Below are 20675 nucleotides of genomic sequence, written 5' to 3'. Positions count from 1 at the left end.
TGGCATTGCTATCATACACACATCGTCAAATTAACTCCATGATCAAGAGGAATAAATAATCAAAATGAGATATTGCACTGTGTTCTCCAGGGTAAAAGCAGAGAGGAGCCATGGGCCCTTCAAATGGAATCTGCAAATTGAGCTCTTGAATCTAAGCTTTAGAGTTCCGTATATCCAGTGATTTGCACTCAAAAGAGGCAACAGGACAAGAAAGCGTTAGAGGAATTTGTCTAGGAAGAAGTGACTGGTGTGCATTAGACACGAGTGACTCCTGTGGAGGCAGACAGTTTTTTCTTGTCACAAATGGGGAGGGGGGAGGTAGGGAGGACATAGGAGTTCAGAAGTCACACTGGGTGCACTTTTTTTTCAATCATGATAGACACACATGCCCCGAAGAAGACAGTCTCCCATCCAAAGGTATTCTTATCTTCAAGGGAGACAGAAAGACCTTAGAAAGATATTACTTCAACCTTCAAAATGTATGTGATCGAAGTTTCTTCCAACATGTTCAATGGATGGTGAGGAAAGTGAATCTCAAGAGCAGTTTTTCAGAAGCACAAGAAATCCCACCAAGGAACAGGTGACTGATTTTATACTATCACTATCGTAGAGGAAGATCTTTGAGCATCTTCAGGGTCAGTGGCTCTGCCTTGGCAGCTGTCATGTAACAACGGTGAGACAAGAGCTCTGCTTTGAGAAATGCACGGGATACAGCTATTCTGGAACTCCATGTTCCGTAGATGTGGCCGTCTGTAGGTATTGATCTCCAAAAGAATCTTTTAAACAAATAGAACGAATTTTTGTCTGATTAACCCCAAAGGGGGAACAGGAAAGGTAGTCAGCAGGACACCACGTGCAATGAGATTTGGGAACAATTGCCCATGGAGGTCAATTCTCAGGCTTTAGCGGTCCAAGTTGCTTCAAGTTCCAGAAAGAGTAGAACCTTCATTGGGATCCAGGCTCAGAAGAAAGGACTCCAGATTTCCGAGCTTTTGGAGGTGGAGGGGGTGGGGCCTTGGCATCTCTTCTGACAGGCAGTGGGGGAGCAATCTGAGGGAGTTGGCACAGGAAAGTAGAAATGAGTCTGTTTTCTTCCCAACTGACTTTTTGTCTATATTTCCATCATCCTGCCCAAGCTTCTATCTGATTTCACTTTATCTATACAATCTTCATAAAGAAGTCAGACTGCTGCATTGTCCCTTGTTCTTGAGTTAATCAGACATACCCCAACCATATCCCTCACGCTTGGCCCTTGGCATTCAAATGACGGGCCCTCAATATTTGTTGGATGAATAGAGGAGAAGTTGTCTGAACCATTCCAGAATAATGATGACTCATGCAGATGAGTCAATTCATCAAACGAGAATCAGGACTCACTTTTTACCCAGGATAAGGTATAGAAAAGGGTCTACTTTTTAACCAGAAGAAAAAAACCATTTGCCTCTATTTCCTTCTCATTGAAAACTCCCCTATCTTATATGTTTTAAGAACCAAAACCTGATTCAAGTGACAAATCTGTGGGAAAACCTGCCAACTACAAAGCTCAGAAAATTCAGGGCTACATTCCTCAAAGGGTGCCCTCAAGGGCCCAGGTGTCAGGCATTGTCCTTACCTCTGTGGAGTTCCTCTGGCTGGTCTTGGGAGGCGGTGGAGGTGGGACAGTAGTGGTTGACACTCCATCTGTCTGCAGAGATGGAGAGCCTGGAGAGGATACGAAGCACATGAAGGCAGAGAGGAGGGTCAAGGAATCTCAGGATTTGTTCTTTCTTTGCAATACTGACACCAATCTGGTGAATTAGACTGCTATGCTGAGATAAGGTCCCTTATCCCTTGTGACAAACCAGGAAAAACTTTTCATTAATCAAAAAGCATCACAAGAAGTTGTGAGGGAAAAATTCTATACTTTTCAAGACTTCTATACTGTTCAAGACTTCATTATTATACCAAAGATGAAGATATTTTCCTCAAAGTAGGGCATGCCTTGATTGTCTGATACACCCATCTCAAGTGTTTATAATCTAAAAATCATCCTGCCCCAGAGTAGGCAGTTCCTGAATTTTGCTTAAAAGTCACTGAGTCGTCTTGGTTTTTTAACCACTTACAAGGTGCAATAGCCACTTCCTCCAGCAAACCTTAACAGATTAGCTTTCATTCTCAGTGAACTGAGTCTATCATTTGTTTCCTATAATTTGTCCTTCTGTCTGATATGCGTCTGTATCATAGGCACTTTGCAACTTGTTCTCAAGCACTGCACACTACCACTTCTCCATGCTAGACGTTAAGTAAAATATAAAAGGGGTCCATTGCTTGTCATTATTTTGGACCCTGACCTATATAAAAACATAGATATTTATCTAGCACTGCACTGTCCTCCAGTTGTTCATCGATTTGCTCAAGCAGGCCCAACAACGTCTCCATCGTGAGACTTATTGTTACTGTGTTTGGCATACTGAATATGCCACGGGGAGCTTGCCAGGCTTTGCCACGTGGGCGAGATACTCTCGATAGCATGCCGGGCTCTCCGAGAGGGGCAGAGGAATCGAACCCGGCTTGGCTGGGCCGGCTGCGCACAAGGCAAATGCCCTACTGCTGTGCTATTGTAATAGTTCATAAAATATTTGATTCCTGTCTGGTCCTAGCCCAGATCCACCTCATTTACCTTCCACCACTGGAAAGGGGCAGTGAGGTGCTCCGGATCGCAAGACAGAAAAGTTTAATGAGACCAGCCACCCACGGTGCCTGTCAAACTCTAAACCCACCACTGAACTGAACCAGCTTTACACTAGCCTCCTATACACTGTGGATGATCTAGTTAGAAATCGCTCAGCTTCACATATATACTTCAGGCTGCAATAGAAGGGATATAGGAAAACTTACTGAGGGTCCTGGTAGCTTTGGGAGTGAGTGGAGGTGGGCTCAGGGGTATTGACTGAGGAGGTGGAGAACCTTGAAATGGTGTCAGCCGATTGTCCATCAACTGAAGACTCTTTGGTCTTTGTGCTTTTTTGGATGGGCTCTAGGAGAGAGAGAGAGAGAGAGAGAGAGAGAGAGAGAGAGAGAGAGAGAGAGAGAGAGAGAACAGCACAGCATTTTCACATAAGAACAGGCCTCTCTGTTGAGCAGAAGCCCATTGGAGGGCTTTATTCCAAGAGCTTGCCATCTTGTCCTGCAGTTAGCATACTGGAACAGACTAAAGTGTTTTTTAGCCAGATTAGAAACGAGTCACTCTGATTCTCAGGGAAAGTTGGCCTTGCCATACTTGACGTGGCTTATAGAAAAAAAAAAGAAAGGTGCTTTTTATGGTAAGACAAATGGTAATGTTTGGACTGACTCATGGCACATGGTGGGGAGAACCACAACTCCAAGCCTCAACCCACATGTTTATATTGTGGGGCAAGATCTCGCAGCAATATTGATTTAGGGATTTGGATTCTCTCCGTGTGCTTTTCTTAGCACTCTCTGGGATCTGTCGCTCCCCCGGGCTTCTGTGTGGCGGGATTCACAGCCATGCTGGTGACTCACAGCTGGGAAATGAATGGCAACGTGCCTGGCTGCTGGGGACACATTTATTGGTAACCCTCCAGGGCATCGTTTTTCTCTTTACCATCAGATCAGGTTCTGGTTCTTTCTCTGCAATGACCTGGGACTTGCTCAGATTCCAGTCTTTTCTCTTCAACTTGTTGATCCGGTTCTCACTGTCCTCTTTAAGTGTCAGGTCGTCAACTCTGGCACCCGAGGACGCTCTACGTTCCAAAAGTGGCTCCAAAATGGACCTATCAACCAAGAAGAAAGACAAAAATCAAGAAACTCTGATCAGCTGACAGTCAATATTGACTCTAGAAAGGATTGCTCTAGAAAGAACTACTTGACCTAACCCTGACCTGTGACACAGTCTCATAACCAGAATTTTCAGCCACCACTTAACATTAAATTTACATGCAAAGAATTTATATAGAAAAAAAGAGTAAAAGGCAACTCTATGTAGAGGATAATAAATAGTAGTTGTTGTGGAGTAAGAAACACTGTGTTTAGATCCCACCTATGGTTACTTAGTGGATGACTTTGGGAAGAAAACCCTTTTATACTTTAGATTTGTTATCTGAGGAATAATAACTGAAATGTACTTCATAGGGATGTGACAAAGTGACAAAATATAACATTATTATATTATATTATAATATAATAATTATATAAGTATAATTATTATAATACCTAGCATATCCAAGTATTCTTTAAATGTTTTTGTAATGATTTTATTTATTTATTTATATATTTTTGGAGTCACAACTGGTAATACACAGGGGTAATTCCTGGCTTTGCACTTAGGAACTACTCCTGGTGGTACTCAGGGACCATATGGGACGCTGGGAATTGAACCCAGCTCAGCCACATACAAGGCAAATGTCCTACCCGCTATACTATTGCTCCAGCACCTATTTCATTTGTTTTGGTAGGCCATACCTTGCTGTGCTCAGGGCTTATTCCTGGCTCTGTGCTCAGGAGTGACTCCTGGTGGTGCTCAAGGGAACATATGTGGTGCTGAGAATCAAACCAGACTTAGCCGGGTGCAAGTACCATAAGACCTGCTCTTAATCTCCAGCCCAATGGTGGATTTTTAAAGTTGCATAGTGAAAATGGACTATTCAAGAATTATAAACAGAGACGTTACTGGGCCTGCTCGAGCAAACTGATGAACAACGGGAGGACAGTGCTATAGTGCTACCATATCTGAAGGTTGGGGGGGGGAATGTTTGACGAGGACTCTCAAAATATTTTCCCATACATTACTGATTAATTACAAGGGGAAAATAGTAACTACAAAGAATATTAACTAGATAAAATTGTTTTTTTCTGAATAAAATCTTTAACCACATAATCAGTTATCACCAGTAAGGGAGAAATAGATATAATGTGTGCTTCCGGGTATGAGATCTGAAAAAGACACACTACACTAAAAAGTATAATCTGAATCCTGAGTACCAATAAAAATCAGCCAAAATTAAGAAAAATTCTAAAGGTACTTGGCCCATGATCTAAAAGAAAAAAGTGCTAATATCATAAAAAAGACAGAAATTGTTATGGAAACAATTTCAACTTAATATTGCTTATGATCTTCGTGGGATTCTCTGGGAAATTACTAAAGAAGGCATTATTGGGACGACTGCCAAGGCAGGATTATGGGCTGTGCTTACAGAACTCCATCAATGTCAAATATCCTAAACTTAGATCATAGTACGTAATTAGAGACGACAATCTCCTTGCTCTTTGCATGATTATGTGCAGCCTACTCACAGATGATAAAGTTAATGGGAGTGGGGGAAGAGGGTGTGTGTGTGTGTGTGTGTGTGTGTGTGTGTGTGTGTGTGTGTGTGCGCGCGTGTGTGAAGGAATGTGCCCTCCCTTCAATTATTTTCATTTTTTGGCTTTTGGGACACACCCAGTGATGCTTAGGGCTTACTCCTAGTTATGTACTCAGGGATTACTTCTGGCAAGCTCAGAGGACCAAATGGGATCAAACCCAGGCTGACTGCATTCAAGGTAGTACAGGCTGTACTATCCCTCTGCCCTCGACTCCAATTTTTTAAGTGGCTGGAGAAAGATATAGCTTCACAATGAGTATAGGCAACTATAGCTTCTAAATAGGTATTTAACAAACTCTGGTTTGATCAAATATTAGTAGATTTTGTTGTACAAAAACAAAGGTTTGGGGAGATGAATAGATGGAATTTTTAGGGCAACAAAATTACTCTTAGGTATGTTAGATATATGACGGTCAATGCCTTGACAAAAATCACAGAAAGTTTAGCACCAAGTCTGAACCCTAAAGCAAATTGATAGGTAATAAAGATTTGTCAATATAGGCTTATTGGAGGCAGCTCATGTGCCACTCTGCTTCCTGATGACAGAGGAGTTGGTATATGCAGATAGAGTAGGGATGTGTGGGAAATCAGCACTTTCTGTTTGAGATTTCTGTGAACGTGAAACTGCTCCTAAAGTTCATAAACATGAAAATCTTTGGTATGTGGGCTGGAGAGATAGTACAGCGGGTAGGGCATTTGCCTTGCCTGGCTGACCCAGGTTTGATCCCCAGCATCTCAAAGGGTCCCTCGAGTACTGCCAGGAATAGTTGCTGAGCACAGAGCCAGGAATAACCCCTGAGCAATGCCGGGTGTGACCCAAAAAGCAAACAAACAAAAATCTTTGGAATGAAATGGGGCAATAATAAAAACATTCATCAGTGTTGCCTATTTAAAAATAAAAAGATTTTGCTGCATCGGATAGCATCATTAGTAAATTACAACTACATATTTTAGATGCAGGGCAAATGCCTTTATATATAAGAAACACTTATACATTATAATTTCTTAACATTTGAAGTCACTAGTTATTAAATACAAGAATAGAAGTATTTAGAGGAGATAAAAGAGTTTTTATATGTATGGAAAATTTCAAATGTAAAATGAAGAGAAAATATAATACATGCCTAAGCACATATAACTCAGTCTCAGCAATGATCTCAGCATGTCTTGTCCACCTTTCCACCTTTCCTTCCTTTGTTTTTGGACCACAACCAGTAGTGCTCAATGGTTACTCTGCACTCAGGGATCACTCCTGGCAGCTCAAGGCACCATATGGGATGCTGGGCATGGAATCCGTGTCAAACATATGCAAGATCCCTATCTGCTATACCATTTCTCCAGCCAGCATGTTATTTCTTATATATCATGTCCCATTCCTTACTCTCCACTGGGTTATTTGGAAGTAATTTCTTGATAATCATTCTAGAATATTTCAGATTTCAATCCATATAGTTATAAGTAACCATCTTCATTACCCAACTCTCACCCCATTTCCCTAATTTTATCAAATACTCAGCCAATGTTCAAATTTCCTGATTTTCCTCTGATTGCTTCATTTTTAACTTCTTTTGTGTTTCGGACCTTACCCGGCAATGCTCAGGGGTCACTCCTGGCTCTGCCTGCAGGAATCACTCCTAGTGGAGCTCAGGGAAGCAGATGGGACACCGTGGATTAAAGCTGGGTTGGTCTCATGCAAGGTAAGTGCCTTTCCTGCTGTACTAACTCTCTGGACCCTCCCACGATTATTTTTAAAGGTGGTTGGTGTATATCAGGATCCAAACAAATTCACTTATACTTTGATTCATGAGCTGCTTTACTTCTGACTCATAAGTTTCTTAAATCATTTATTTATTTATTGGTTTTCAGGGCCTACCCAGTGGTGCTCAGGGAACCCTGTGGTGCTTCAGATGAAACTCAGACCTCTTGCATACAAAGCATACATTCCAGCACCTTCTTGAGTCATACAAAACTCCTAGTACTCTAGACTCCTCTTTGAACATATTTTTGTCTCTGGTAAATATAAAAGATGAGAGTTTCAGGGCCATCTGTAATTACTGCTATCATTAAGTAAATAATTATACTCCTCATGGGGGAGAGCAATGAGAGGAAAGGAAAAGCTAATAATCCAGGCGACCTGAGTTATTTCCCTTATGGGCTGATGTATCTCCATTGACTAAGCGTCACTTCAGAAACGAAAAGCAAACATTTGCCAAGGCATCAGCCCACACCCTCTGCTGCTGATTCAAGATCAGCCACTTACCCATCAGAGCCTGGTCTGGAGGGAGCAGTATCTGATGAGTTGGAAGAGGTGGAAATCACAGAGGAGGTCACGGAAGTGATAGACAATCTCCGCAGAGTAGAGGACATGATGTAGGGGAGCACCATAGACCCTGTGCGGCTTGGCTTCCTTTCAGTCAAGTTGGGGGGCTGATGAACAAACGGTCCCTCAAGGTTAGTTGTCTGGAATTCCGCCCACAGAAATCACTGCAGGTCCCACTGTCTGCAGTGAGTGCACATTACACTGGTCACATCCTTACTGGTTGGAGCCTCTGCTGCAACCACTGTTAAATGCTGGGAATACTTGCATTTTTAGACATAAGGCTAAATTGATATTGTTTCTATATTTAGAATAAAATTTAATCATCAGTAGCTTGCATTATATACCATAAAATAGCACCCACCCCAATTTCCCTCCCCCATCTTTCTTAATTTAGATTCTTTTTGGTTTGGGGGGTCATACATGGTGGGGCTCCTGAGTGATCTCTGGCGGCAGTGCTTAGGGATGCATATATGGTATCAGGGATTTGTATCAGGACTATGGTCACCGCAGCCACATAGAAGGATAAGTACCATACTCCTTACTATCTCTCTGGTCCCTAAATTTAGACTTGTTGAGCCATTACAAATAATGATTATTGGCCATTATTAAATGAAAAAATCTTTTATTGGAACTATATACCCAAAACTTATTCTGGTGAATCTTAGGAAGTCCTAGAATTTTGATCTACTTTCGTAAGAAATGTCATGAATAGGACTGATTATCCAATATGCAATATCAAATGTGCATACTAATAATAACCAGAATAGCACCTAAACTCACTAGGTCAAAATCAGAATTTGTCACCTAGGAACTTGTGACAGAATGTTCCTAGAACATAACCTGGCAGTAAATTCAGGAACAAAAGGAAGAGGTAAATTCCTAGGAAGGCATAACTGAATACTCAGATGATTGAAAGAGATGATCAAAGAGACAGTCTGTAGGAAAACGTAGGTATAGAAGGGGGTGAGAAGTATAAGAAAAGAATTTTATAACATTGATTTGAATAAAGAACTTTTCAGAACAAGAGACCCAAAAATCAGATTATTAAAGAAAGCAAAACAAAAGAAAAGTTGGAGAGAAAGATTAGCACGATCATACTTTGACCCAATTTTCCAGAAGGAAAAAAAAAAAGTCATACCAATGAGAATCATTAGAATTGTCAGAAAAGAAAATTTCAAAAAAAGAACTAGAAGATATAAAATATACCTGACAATTTTCCCTTCAAATGTCTTCTGGAAAGTATAAATTTCATCAAAACAAAAACTGATTAGTGAAGAACATAAGAATTAGATGACATAGGTGATGAGCAATTATCAGGGATTCAGAAGAAATACGCCTTCTGGCATAGTGGGTCTCAGTGTGGGCCCCATATAACACCAACCTGGAAGCTGCAAATTCTTAGGTCTCATCTCAGATCTAGTAAATGAGAAATTCTGGGGACGTGGCCTAACAACCTGTTTTCACATTTCTTCCAGTTCTTGCTGTTGTTCATGTTTGAGAACCCCCACCTAGCACAACGATGACTGAAGATCATCGGCTGGAGACTCTGGTGTCTGTGCTCTGCCCCCATGATTATCAAAAGCTATAGCAATGCTACTATATTCATATCTGAGAAATGCAACAATAGTAGCACTTTAGCACTGTTCTCCCATTGTTCATCGATTTGCTCAAGCAGGCACAGGTAACGTCTCCATTGTGAGACTTGTTATTACTGTTTTTGGCATATTGAATATGTCACGGGTAGCTTGCCAGGCTTTGCTAGGCGGACGCAATACTCTTGGTGACTTGCTGAGATCTCCGAGAAGGGTGGAGGAATCGAACCTGGCTCGGCCCGGGTTGGCCGCGTGCAAGGCAAACGCCTTATCCACTGTGCTATTGCTCCAACAATAGTATCAAAGGTAAAAGGAATGAGAAAAAGCCTACCAGTGTGATCACCCCGTAGAGCCTTTCTACTTTATCCTTCAGTTCCCTAAAGCAAGAAGACAAGCGGTCATGTAACGGCTTCAGCTGCTCCGTCAGCTTCTCCCCATGAATGCGGATCCCCTCTGTCAATAAAGGCATCTGGGGGGAAAAGCATGAAAGAATGGAAATATGATTAAGGAAAATAACACCCATGATGTGAAGGTTGGGGAAGGGGACGGAGAGGTGAGCTCGTAGATATAGTGCTGACAAGTCCAAACAGTACTTCTCAGTGATGAGCTTGGGAGCAGGATGCTCTTGGGTCCATGAGGCAGAGAATACAAACATCAAGGATACAGGGCCATGCTGGGGAGAGCTGGCTCCAGCAGACCAACCCCCCCTAAACCTGGCAGCACTTGTGTGTACGAGCAACCGATAGTCCCAACATTAGACTGCACTGGAGCTGCATTCTCACCCAGTGCTTACTGCAGCAGTGAGACAAACTGAAGCAAACACACCAACACCCCTCAGCTGGAAACACGGGCCAGGAAACACTCTGGAAGCTGACTCTAAGAAGCTCCCTGTCTGCAAGATGCAGTTTCACGTGCTATCATTCCTAGGCTACTGTGTCAAGCAAAGAAGTAAATTGAGAGCCAGGGATTCCAAATAACATACAAAGAAACGATGTAAAGAAGAAAAAGGTGGGCATGAAAACTAGGCCCTAGACAACATCCTGGCAACAGGCCCTGTGGCTGCCACAAACCCCAGAGATGCTTACCAGCCATCACTTCCCGTGAGGCCTACCTGCAATGCTATGAGCCGTTTCAGTAGCTCAATCTTTTCCTGGTCTTCAGGATGCTCCTGCAAGTATTTCTCTGTAAAAAATGCCTAAAAAACAGAGCACAGAGGAGTGCTGATTAGAAAAGATTCCTACCTGTGTAGATGATCCTAAACAGGGACAGGAGGGAAGCCAAGAAGTGTGTCAAAACTCTTTGTATTCTATCATGACAAACCAGGAAGGACTAAATATCCCTTCCAATCCTTGGACAGCTCTTAGGTCACAGTGGCCAATTCAAAAAGATACTATTCTGTGGCCTTTCTGGAATCATGCAACTCTTAGCAAAGATATATTCTCCATAAATACCATCATTAATTAAAATAATTTCCCCCCAAAGAATTAGCACAAGGTTAAATGGTACTTCTAAGGATTATTCATCAGATTAAGTACACAGAGACTAAATTGCAAAGGGTGAAAATAAGAGATGTGCTGATTGATAGCTTTATGCTCTACAGAGTTTACATAGGCTCCTTCATATTTTTTCTCATGTTAAGTAAATCTAAGTATCTGTCTTTTAAAATGAATTCAAAATGCTGCTTCTGAGGAGTAGAGCGTTTACCTTGCACGCAGCTGACCCAGGTTCAATTCCCACATTCCATATGGTCCCCTGAGCTACAGCCAGGAGTAATTCCTGAGTGCAGAGCCAGGAGCAACCCCTGTGGATCGCCGGGTGTGAACCCACAAAAAAGCCAAAAAGTATGAGAACTGAATATGTCACAGGTAGCATGCCCAGCTTTGCTGTGTGGGCGAGATACTCTTGGTAGCTTGCTAGGCTCTCCGAGAGGGTCAGAGGAATTGAATCTGGCTTGGCCAGGCCGGCTGCACGCAAGGCAAACGCCCTACCCACGCAGAGGACAGTCAACGTAAATATGAAGACAGAATTTGCAAAATTTTATTTGTCGCTGCCTTTCAAATAAAGGGGTATTTATTTATTTATTTATTTGGTTTCGGGGCAACATTGGATGGTGCACAGGTAAAACTCCTAACTCTGTGCTCAGACATCACCCCTAATAGGGCTTGGGGGACCATAGGTGACACCAGAGATCGAATTTAGGTTGGCTCTGTGCAACGCAAGCACCACACTTGCTCTACTATCTCAAATATAGGCATTTAATATTTTAGAATTAAAGAAAACTTATTGATACATAAGAAAATGAACTCAAATTTCTAAAAAAGTAGGGTTACTTGAAGAAAAGAACCCTAAAATTCATTTTTCTAAGTTCTGCTTCAAAATAGAAAGACCTGATGAATTATAGCAAACAACTCCTGTGTTCTTCTCACTAATGCATCTATGTCACCTTCATTGCAATAGGTCACAGTGGTCAGTAAGAATTCCATTTCTTTATGCTTGGAAATCCACAAACATATTAATTAAAAGTATAAATTGTGGGGGCTGGAGCGATAGCACAGCGGGTAGGGCATTTGCCTTGCACGTGGCCAACCCAGGTTCGATTCTCAGCATCCCATATAGTCCTCTGAGCAACGCCAGGGGTAATTCCTGAGTGCAGAGCCAGGAGTAACCCCTGTGCATCACCAGGTGTGACCCAAAAAGCAAAAATAAATAAATAAATAAATAAATAAATCGTCATTTTATTCAAAAGGTCCTAAACATTTGTATTTGTCATATATCCTTTGCCCCCCCCGCATTATAATTAGAAGACTATCATATTTATATAAAGGGATATGTAATTTAGATATATTGTCATGTATAAATCTGAGTTTAGGGACATTCTGTATAAACTCAGAGTTAAAAACTTTAGGTGACAGGAACCAGAGAGATAGTACAGTGGGTAAAGTGTTTGCCTTGCAAGAAGCAGCCTGGGTTTGACTCCCAACACACCCATGTGTGTCCCCCCCCCTACTAGGAGTGAGTGATTCTTGAGTACAGAGCCAGGCGTAAGTTCTGAGCAACACGGTGTGATCCCAAAGCAAAATAAAATAAAATAAATTTGAAAAACTTTAAGTTGAATAAACACCCCCAAATAAGTGCCATCTAGCTAAGGAAAAATACAAAGTGAAAGCAACATAGTATTAAAAAAAGAATAATGCTAAATTCAACTGTATTTCCAGAAATTATTATTGAAACCTAACATGGGAAAAAGAAAATTCACCTGTTTCACTTTTTTTTGTTGTTGCTGAAAGTGTAATAACCGAACTTAAAACTGTGTTATAGTTTAGGTAACATGATTACAAAAATTTTTAGGTGGGGCTGGAGTGATAGTAGAGCAGGTAGGGCATTTGCCTTGCATGCAGCCAACCTGGGTTCGATCCTGGCCCCACATAAGGTCCCCTGAGTCCCAACAGGTGTGATCCCTGAGTGTAGAACCAGGAACAAGTCCTGAGTATTGCCGGGTGTGACCCAAAACAACAATAACAAGTATTCAGTATTCAAGTATATGGTATTGACATACAAAGTCACTACACCCTGCCATTGCCAAAGTGCCCACCAGCCTCCAGAACTGTCCCTGTGTCACCTCTGGTCCAGTCACCATGCCCCCACCTCTCCCTATCTCTGCTATTGAGTCTGTGTTTGCGGTTCAGGATAATGTGACTACGAAAGCTGAGAGCTGGGAAAGAAAAGAAAGGAAAACGGCTGCAGGATCTGTCACAAACTCGAACGCAGAACTCGCAGTGAACACTTGGGTCACCGTTCAGCTCCAAGTAGTAGGAGGAAGAAAACTAACTGTGGCAAGGCCTCAACTACATGGTAAATTCGCTTCTCACATATAGGCTGCCTCACTTCAGCCAAGAAGCTCCTGCCAGTTAAGAGTTTCTCCTCACAGACTTTCAGGTACAAAGTCTGGGGCTAAGAAAGGTTACACATCTGGCCCAAGAGCACTGAGTGGCCAATGGAAGACAGTACTGGGGAAGAGAAGTAGCAATCTGAAAGGCCCCAACCTGCCTAGGGTACTGTGTATGGAGAGAAATAAGAAAATTAGCCCACTTCCTGTCTGAGTGCCCTTCCTACCCATCTCCTTTTCACTTGCACTCTAGGCTTCTTCACTGGGGTGTACCAGCAAAACTCTTATTTCTCTTCAGAAAGAAGGCTCCAAAATTCATTAACCCCTGGAAATGTACCTACCAATTAATATCCTGTCTCTAGTCATTAGACTTAATTTTACTTACTGAATATACTGCCTCTTTTATAAACAGTGTTTCATCCAAACTCCGAGCAACGGATTCATATGTAGTGAGACTCCTGTCACAATCTCCCAGAATGGTAGTTCGCAATACTCGAATTAGTTTAACTTCAGAGGCATGGCCAGCCTCTGCTCACATATCTCCAGTTACACCCGGCTGAGGAGGCTTCCTAGACGTTGTTATATAGAGTGTGGCTCTGCCTTTCCTAAAGATGCTACTTCATTTCCAGAACATTCTCCACCCCAGGGTCCATCTGTAAGTCTCTATGTTCAGGAGAGGGGGAGTGAGAGAGGCAGCAGCAAGTGAGGGGCAGCTCTATAGGGGCGACGCATTATCAGACAGGTACCATTATTATTAAGAAGTTGGATTACTACAGTCTTGAAAAGGTATGAAATTGAAATAAACTTTCTGTTGATTTTCTTTTCTTCTTCTTACTTTTTTTGTGTATGTGTGTGTGTGTGGGGGGGGTGTCACATCTGGCAGTGCTGAGGGCTTACTTCTGGATCTCATTCGTGGGCCACTCCTGGCAGGACTTAGGGGACTGGGTATGGCAGGGATGGAACCCAGAATGGCTGAATGCAAGCCAAGCACCGGACCCACTGTACTCTCTCTCCAACCCCATCTTTTTTCTTTAAACTTTTTTAAAAAATTGAATCACCGTGAATTACAAAGTTACAAAGCTATTCAAGATTGAGCTTCAGGTGTAATATTGTTCCAACACCAGTCTCTTCACCAGTGCCCCCTACCCTCCACCAATGTCCAAGGTTTCCCTTCAGCCCACCAGCCTGTGTGTGTGTGTGGCAGGCACTTTCCCCTCTCCCCCACTGTCCTAGAGTTCCATTCCCTAAGTTATCCCCCCTCACTCCTGCCCCACCGCCAATCTTCCTACTGAAGACCAGTTCTGCTTTTCATTTCTATTGCCAGTGGCATTTGATATTCCCCTACGAGGTTTCTTTATATCCCACATATGAGAGAGATCATCTTGCGACGGTTCCTCTCTGTGTCCGGTGCTATACTTTTCATTAATTTCCTTTGCCCACGGGGAAAGGGCAGAATGAAAAATCTCTCAGAGCAGTGGTCAAGAAACCAATTCACCACTGTACAGGGGTGCACAGGCAGATACACACCGGAACTAGGGAACCCGAGGCCCACCTTCTCATAGTTGGAGTAGCCCCCCATGACGGCAGGGTCGACAATGCCACTAAGCAGCATGGAGAGTGGGTGCACGGACAGGGAACGGTCCCAGGCGTGCTGCTGCACGCAGTTGCTGATCTTCTCGTTGGTGAGCTCCATGGTCTCGATGGCGTTCTCCAGAGGGCTAATTTCCTCCTGTGACAGAGCACTGGTGAGTTCATAGCAGAGGATGGGAAAAGCCTCCCTCCTCCCCTCAAAAAGTATAAAACACCCGCCAAGGGCTGGAGAGATAGTAGAGCAGGTCTTAAGATGACTAAAGAGTGTAGGTAAGTCATTACCAAAAGGCCTCCCACAGGGCACAGAGAAAAGGCACTCGAAGATGGCTTGGTGCCATTGGTTCCGATTTAGTGAAGAAATGGGGAAAGAGCAGTGAGGATAGAGAATATGGCCCCGCTGCCAAAGAGAAGCGGAACAGTATGGAATGAGTGGTTTAGTTCCAGTGTTTTCCATAGGAGGGGGGGCAGGAAAGGCTGAGAGTAGCAAAGACCTTGGATGTGTGTGCTAAGAATCACAGAATGTTGGGCCAGGGAGACAGGACAGAAGGTAAGGTACTTGCCCACACATGGCTGACCCGGGTTCCATCCCATCTGGTCCCCCACGCGCTACCAGGAATTATAGCTGAGTGCAGAGCCAGGAGTAAGCCCTGAGCCTCGCTGGGGGTGGCCTCCCAACTCATCAAAAGAAAAAAATATCATGGGCTTTATCGTCTGGGGCCAGAGATGGAGAGGGTGCTAGTGAGGACGATGGGGCTTATACCCTGAGATTCCCCCCTCCTGAGGTGGGGAGGAAAATGGACCTGAGAAGGCAAAGCAGAAAGCTTCTTCAATGATATCTGCAGACTCAAAGAAGAGACCAGAAGTAAGGCAGGTTGAATAAATATTAAGGGGGCTGAACGGGCAGCTGTCGGGGTGATGAGGACTGAAGAATTTAGGGTGACTGGCGATGTGTATGCTGGGCACAAACCAAGGGGAATCTCAAAGAGAGGGGAATGTGACTGACAGGAAACTCAAAGGAGGCATTCCCCAAATGTTTCTGTTGTCTAGACCAGCCTCATTTGTCATAGAAGACTCTTTCATTCTGAGTAACCTTTTGGGGTGCTGTTGTCACATCAGTTTTACAGAGGAATTTCATCATACAAGCACCTCCTTTATTTCTCTTTTTTGAAAACGAAATTGGCCTGAGGAGGCCGGCCAGGCTCTGAGAACTAGACGGGGGTTTACAAAGGCTCCGACTGTATCTGGAGAAAGAAAGACTTGTCTGAGTCCCAGTTGCAAATGACTCACTGTGGAAATCTGTTTGACTTCAAACCACTTGAGAATCCCAGGAAAGGTATATGCTGTGGTATACGTGGTCCTTTCTATCCACATGGTCTGGCCGAAGAAAGGGAAAGAGAAAGTGCCTGTCAGTTCTCCAGTGAGACAGCAAAACCTCCTTGTGGTCAAATGAGATCCCATTTTCACATGCCTCTTTAGTGAGTGAACCATAAAAAGAAAAATTCTGGATGATCAGAGCTGCAATGAGGCATCAGCCACTTCCCCGACTGGCCCCACCTTCTTGATGGGTCATTTGAGGTAGAAAGTTGTGAAATACTCAAGATCACACTGACGGTGGGCTCAGGAGCAAAGCATGACCAGTTTCCAGCTGCCCAGTACAGGGTTCCACTGAAACCCCAGGTTTTAAGTCCCCACACATTTGTCTCTCTCCTCAAAGCTGTCATCATTTCCACTTGGTTAGGTGCAGGGTCACTGGGTTCAAAGGGCAAAAGGGCAAGACTCACAGCAAATTCATTGTCGGGATCCTTCTCTCCTTTCCGGAATGGCCGGGAATAGCTGAACTGCTGCACTTCGTTGGCTCGGTAGTAGCTGCATGAGACAGGCAGGAGATTCTTTTTTTTCTTTTTAAATTTTTTATTAGTGAATCACCGTGAGATGCAGTTACAGACTTACAAATTTTTGTGCTTGTGTTTCAGTCATACAATGCTTGAGTACCCATCCCTTCACCAGTGCCCATTCTCTATCACCGATGATCCCAGTATCCCTCCAGGACCCCCCTCCCCCTCCCCCACCTCTATGGAAGGGCATTCCCTCCCTTTTTCTCTCTCTCCAGGCAGGAGATTTTTTTTTTTTTTGCTTTTGGGGCCACACCCGGAAATGCACAGGGGTTACTCCTGGCTCATGCACTCAAGGACTGCTCCTGTCGGTGCTCAGGGGACCATATGGGATGTTGGGAATCAAACCCGGGTCAGCCGCGTATAAGACAAATGCTCTACCCGCTGTGCTATCACTCCAGCCCCCTCAGGAGATGCTTAAACACATGCGCATTCTCACCCGCCTGGAAAGACAGTCTCAGCCTCTTAAAGCCCACTCAAAAGCAGTAAGTCTCAACAACGAAGGCTTTTTGATATCTCATCGAAATTGTATTGCTTGTGAATGGACTCCACAATTGTAAAAGGCCCCTGTGCTTATGTTCCTGAGCCTCATCTCATTCTCCCAGTTTTATCACAGTCTAACAAGCCTCCTGACACTGAGCATCTCAGGAAAAGCGCCCCCTCACCAGGCAAGGTGAGGTCAGCCTCTACTCAGGAAACAGGGAATGTTTCTGAGCAGAAATAAGACAAAGGAGGATCAACGACCTAAGCAGGAAGCTTCAGAATCCCCACCCTCTGCCTGAAAAAGCAAGCAAGCAAGCAAGCAAGCTCCCGGAGCCCTTTGAGTCATCAAACCCAAATACAGAAAACGGAAGAGACAGTTGTTCTGGTCTCCGTGTTTTGTCTTTCCTCACATTCCCCAGCTGGAAACCCAAGCCCCGCTGTGCCACTAGGAGGTCACCCCCTGCCCCCTGGCGAGACCAAGGTGGTCAGCACCCTCTCTGCAGTGGAGGACACACGTAGCAGGGGCCATCTATGTACCAGACACTGGCTCTCACGAGACATGGGACCTGGCAGTGCCTGGCTCAGTACTTCCCCACCTGCAGAACTGTGAGAAACACTTGTCTGTTGTTTTAGCCACCAAATCCACAGTTGTCTGGGAGAGGCAGCCCCAACAGACTCAGACAACAGACAGGTCTGACAAACCATAATGGGTCTGAGTCTTTTTTTTACATGGCTTCTAGATCAAGTGTCTGAGAAAGCTAAATGTTTTGGGAAAAACAATCAAACAAACACTCCAACACTCCACCCCCCGACCCCCCTCAGAAAACGGCATTTACTTTAAAATCTGCTCTGGAACTGGCTTATCCTTGTAGTTGGGCGGCAGGCTCATCACGGGTTTGACGGTGAAACACTGCATGTCTGAGCAGATCATTAAGGATGACAACGGATGAAGCTGAAGAAGGCAGGCAGGATGATTGCCACTCCTGCTTTGTAGAGGAAAACCCCACATCCATCATTCCTTCCTACCAAATGCCTGGATTCCACTGCAAATGGGGGTCACATGAATCTACCAAGGTGTCTTTTGAAGCCATTAATCCTATAACACTTTGGGCTGGATCCCTAGCAAACAAACTTGTTATAGGAAAACAGATGTTAAAGAAATATCAGGAAATAAATGGTTAAAACTGTCTTAAACTCATTTCTTTGGACAAACATCCTTCTGTAGTAGATTCCCCAAACCCAGGTCAAAAGAATTTTGGTTACCATTTGTTTTATTTTTATTGTTATTATTTTTGGTTTTGGGCTACACTCAAATGTGTTAAGGACTTACTCCTAGCTCTGTGCTCAGGTAATCACTCCCAGTAGGGCTCATAGGACACTATGCCCTACCAGGGATCAAACTCGGTTTGGCCGTGTGCAAGGCAAGCACCGAACTGCTGTACTATTTCTCTAGCCCCACCATTTGTTTCTTGAAGGCCACGGTAGGTACTGTACTCAGTGTCTTGAATGCCATCTCAAATAAATATGACCACCACCAGATGGCTGCTACTAATGTCGTTTTATGAGGGAGAAGGCAAAGTAATAGAAAATTTGCATATCACTGGAATGTAAAGTCGAGTGAAAACATATATATATACACACACACATATATATTTTAAAAATATAAAAATATATTAAAATTATATATAAATAATAAATATTACAGCGGTAGGGCATTTGCCTTGCACGCGGCCAACCCTACCAACCTGGGTTCAATTTCTCTACCCCTCTCGGAGAGCTCAGCAAGCTACCGAGAGTATCTTGCCTGCACGGCAAAGCCTGGCAAGCTCCCCATGACGTATTCAATATGCCAAACATAGTAACAAGTCTCACAATGGAGACATTACTGGGCCCGCTCGAGCAAATAGATGAACAATGGGGTGACAGTGACAGTGATTATTATTCCTATTAGTAACTCTCCTTCTGCCACTGTTCACTAATCTGCATATATAAATAAAGGTCGTTAACAGGCATTAAGTTTTTATTGTTTGTTTCTCATATCTAGCACAGGGGTGAGGCTACCTTTCTGACTTAATGACTTTACAAATGACTATTTACTACTCCCCAGAACAGACCCAATGTGTCACAAGTCTATTCCTTTACTCTGGAATTTCAGGTACTAGGGATTAGAGTCCACTGGTATTTCTTAAAATGAAGTTTGCATCAGATGACAGAGACTTCTAGAAATGTCAGATTGGACACCGTACCCCATAGCTGTGGAATTTGTCCCTCTAAAGTAATTCTTAGGAGAGAATAAAGTCCAAGGACCACTGGTCTACATCTAATGCTATTAGTTTACAAAGCCTGTTCACATAAACTATCCCCTGATTTTCTTCCTCACAGAAGCACTTTCATCTAGAGAATCAGACTTGCCCTCACCACCCTATACTTCAGAAAGCCAAGGCCCAAAGAAATGTTGGGCAATATAAAAAGTTTATGTAGAAACTGACTGATGGCTGAGCACCAATGCTCCAGTTTTTAAACCAATTCTATAAGTTCAGCTCTTTCCCACACCAAGAACTTTCTAGACTTTGGAACCGCCATCACCAAATAATAAAGATCGTCCTGGAGGTGCTTCGTTCTCCAAGCTCATGCTATGTGTTAACAAGGTATGACCATTCTTCCCCTAAAGGGATAGGTCTATTATTATTATTACTACTACTATTATTATTATTATTAACTCTCCTTCTGGCTGAAGTGATAGCACAGCAGTAGGGCATTTGCCTTGCATGCAGTCAGCCTGGCTGAGCTGGGTTCGATTCCTCCACCCCTCTCGGAGAGCCTGGCAAGCTACCGAGAGTATTCAATATGCCAAACACAGTAACATGAAGTCTCACAATGGAGACGTTACTGGGTCCGCTAGAGCAAATCGATGAACAACGGGAGGACAGTGACAGTGATTCTCCTTCTGGCACTATTCACTAATCTGCACCTATAAATGTAGCACTGAAGAACTGAAGACCTGTCCTCCCATTGTTCATCGATTTGCTCGAGCAGGCACCAGCAACATCTCACAACAAATTGTGAGACTTGTTGTTATAGTTTTTGGCATATCGAATATGCCATGGGGAGCTTGCCAGGCTTTGCCGTGTGAGCAAGGTATTCTCGGTAGCTTGTGGGCTCTCCAAGAGGGGTGGAGGAATTGAACCCAGGTTGGCCGCATGCAAGGCAAATGCCTTACCCGCTGTGCTATCTCTCCAGCATCTATAAATAAAGGCAGTTAACAGACATTAAAATTTTTTTGTTTTTGGGTTTTCTCCTAGCTGTGCTCAAGGATTACTCCTGGCTCTGTGCTCAAGGATCAATACTAGAGAGCTTGGGAACTGCACGGGGGTTCCAGGGATTGAAACTGGGTCAGCCATATACAAGGCAAACACCTTAAAATCTCTCTGAACTGTAGTCATCGAATTTTTGTCATGTACGAGGCATTATTTCAAATATCCTAGAGACTCTTACTCACTAAATCTAAGAACTCAGGGGGAAGACAAGTATTATCCCCACTTTACAGATGAG

At 43.5% G+C, this 20675-nt stretch overlaps 1 protein-coding gene across 1 annotated transcript in view; it reads right to left on the bottom strand.

Moving 5' to 3' along the window:
* Positions 1–936: 936 nt before the first annotated feature.
* DOCK5 (dedicator of cytokinesis 5) overlaps positions 937–20675 on the bottom strand; it is a 234346-nt gene continuing 214607 nt past the window's right edge. The window contains exons 42-52 of the mRNA XM_056118939.1: positions 17960–18041; positions 16530–16614; positions 16036–16122; positions 14711–14887; positions 10384–10467; positions 9604–9741; positions 7621–7787; positions 3605–3773; positions 2878–3016; positions 1613–1701; positions 937–1050 (exon numbers count right to left, since the gene is read on the bottom strand). Coding sequence (XP_055974914.1) covers positions 946–1050; positions 1613–1701; positions 2878–3016; positions 3605–3773; positions 7621–7787; positions 9604–9741; positions 10384–10467; positions 14711–14887; positions 16036–16122; positions 16530–16614; positions 17960–18041 — 1322 coding nt within the window. The 3' untranslated portion in view covers positions 937–945. The remainder of the gene's footprint in view (positions 1051–1612; positions 1702–2877; positions 3017–3604; positions 3774–7620; positions 7788–9603; positions 9742–10383; positions 10468–14710; positions 14888–16035; positions 16123–16529; positions 16615–17959; positions 18042–20675) is intronic.

This window comes from Sorex fumeus, unplaced genomic scaffold, assembly GCF_029834395.1.
Source record: "Sorex fumeus unplaced genomic scaffold, SorFum_2.1 ptg000039l, whole genome shotgun sequence".
In the NCBI taxonomy this organism is placed as follows: domain Eukaryota; kingdom Metazoa; phylum Chordata; class Mammalia; order Eulipotyphla; family Soricidae; genus Sorex; species Sorex fumeus.
This window is presented reverse-complemented; position numbering and strand designations above follow the sequence as displayed.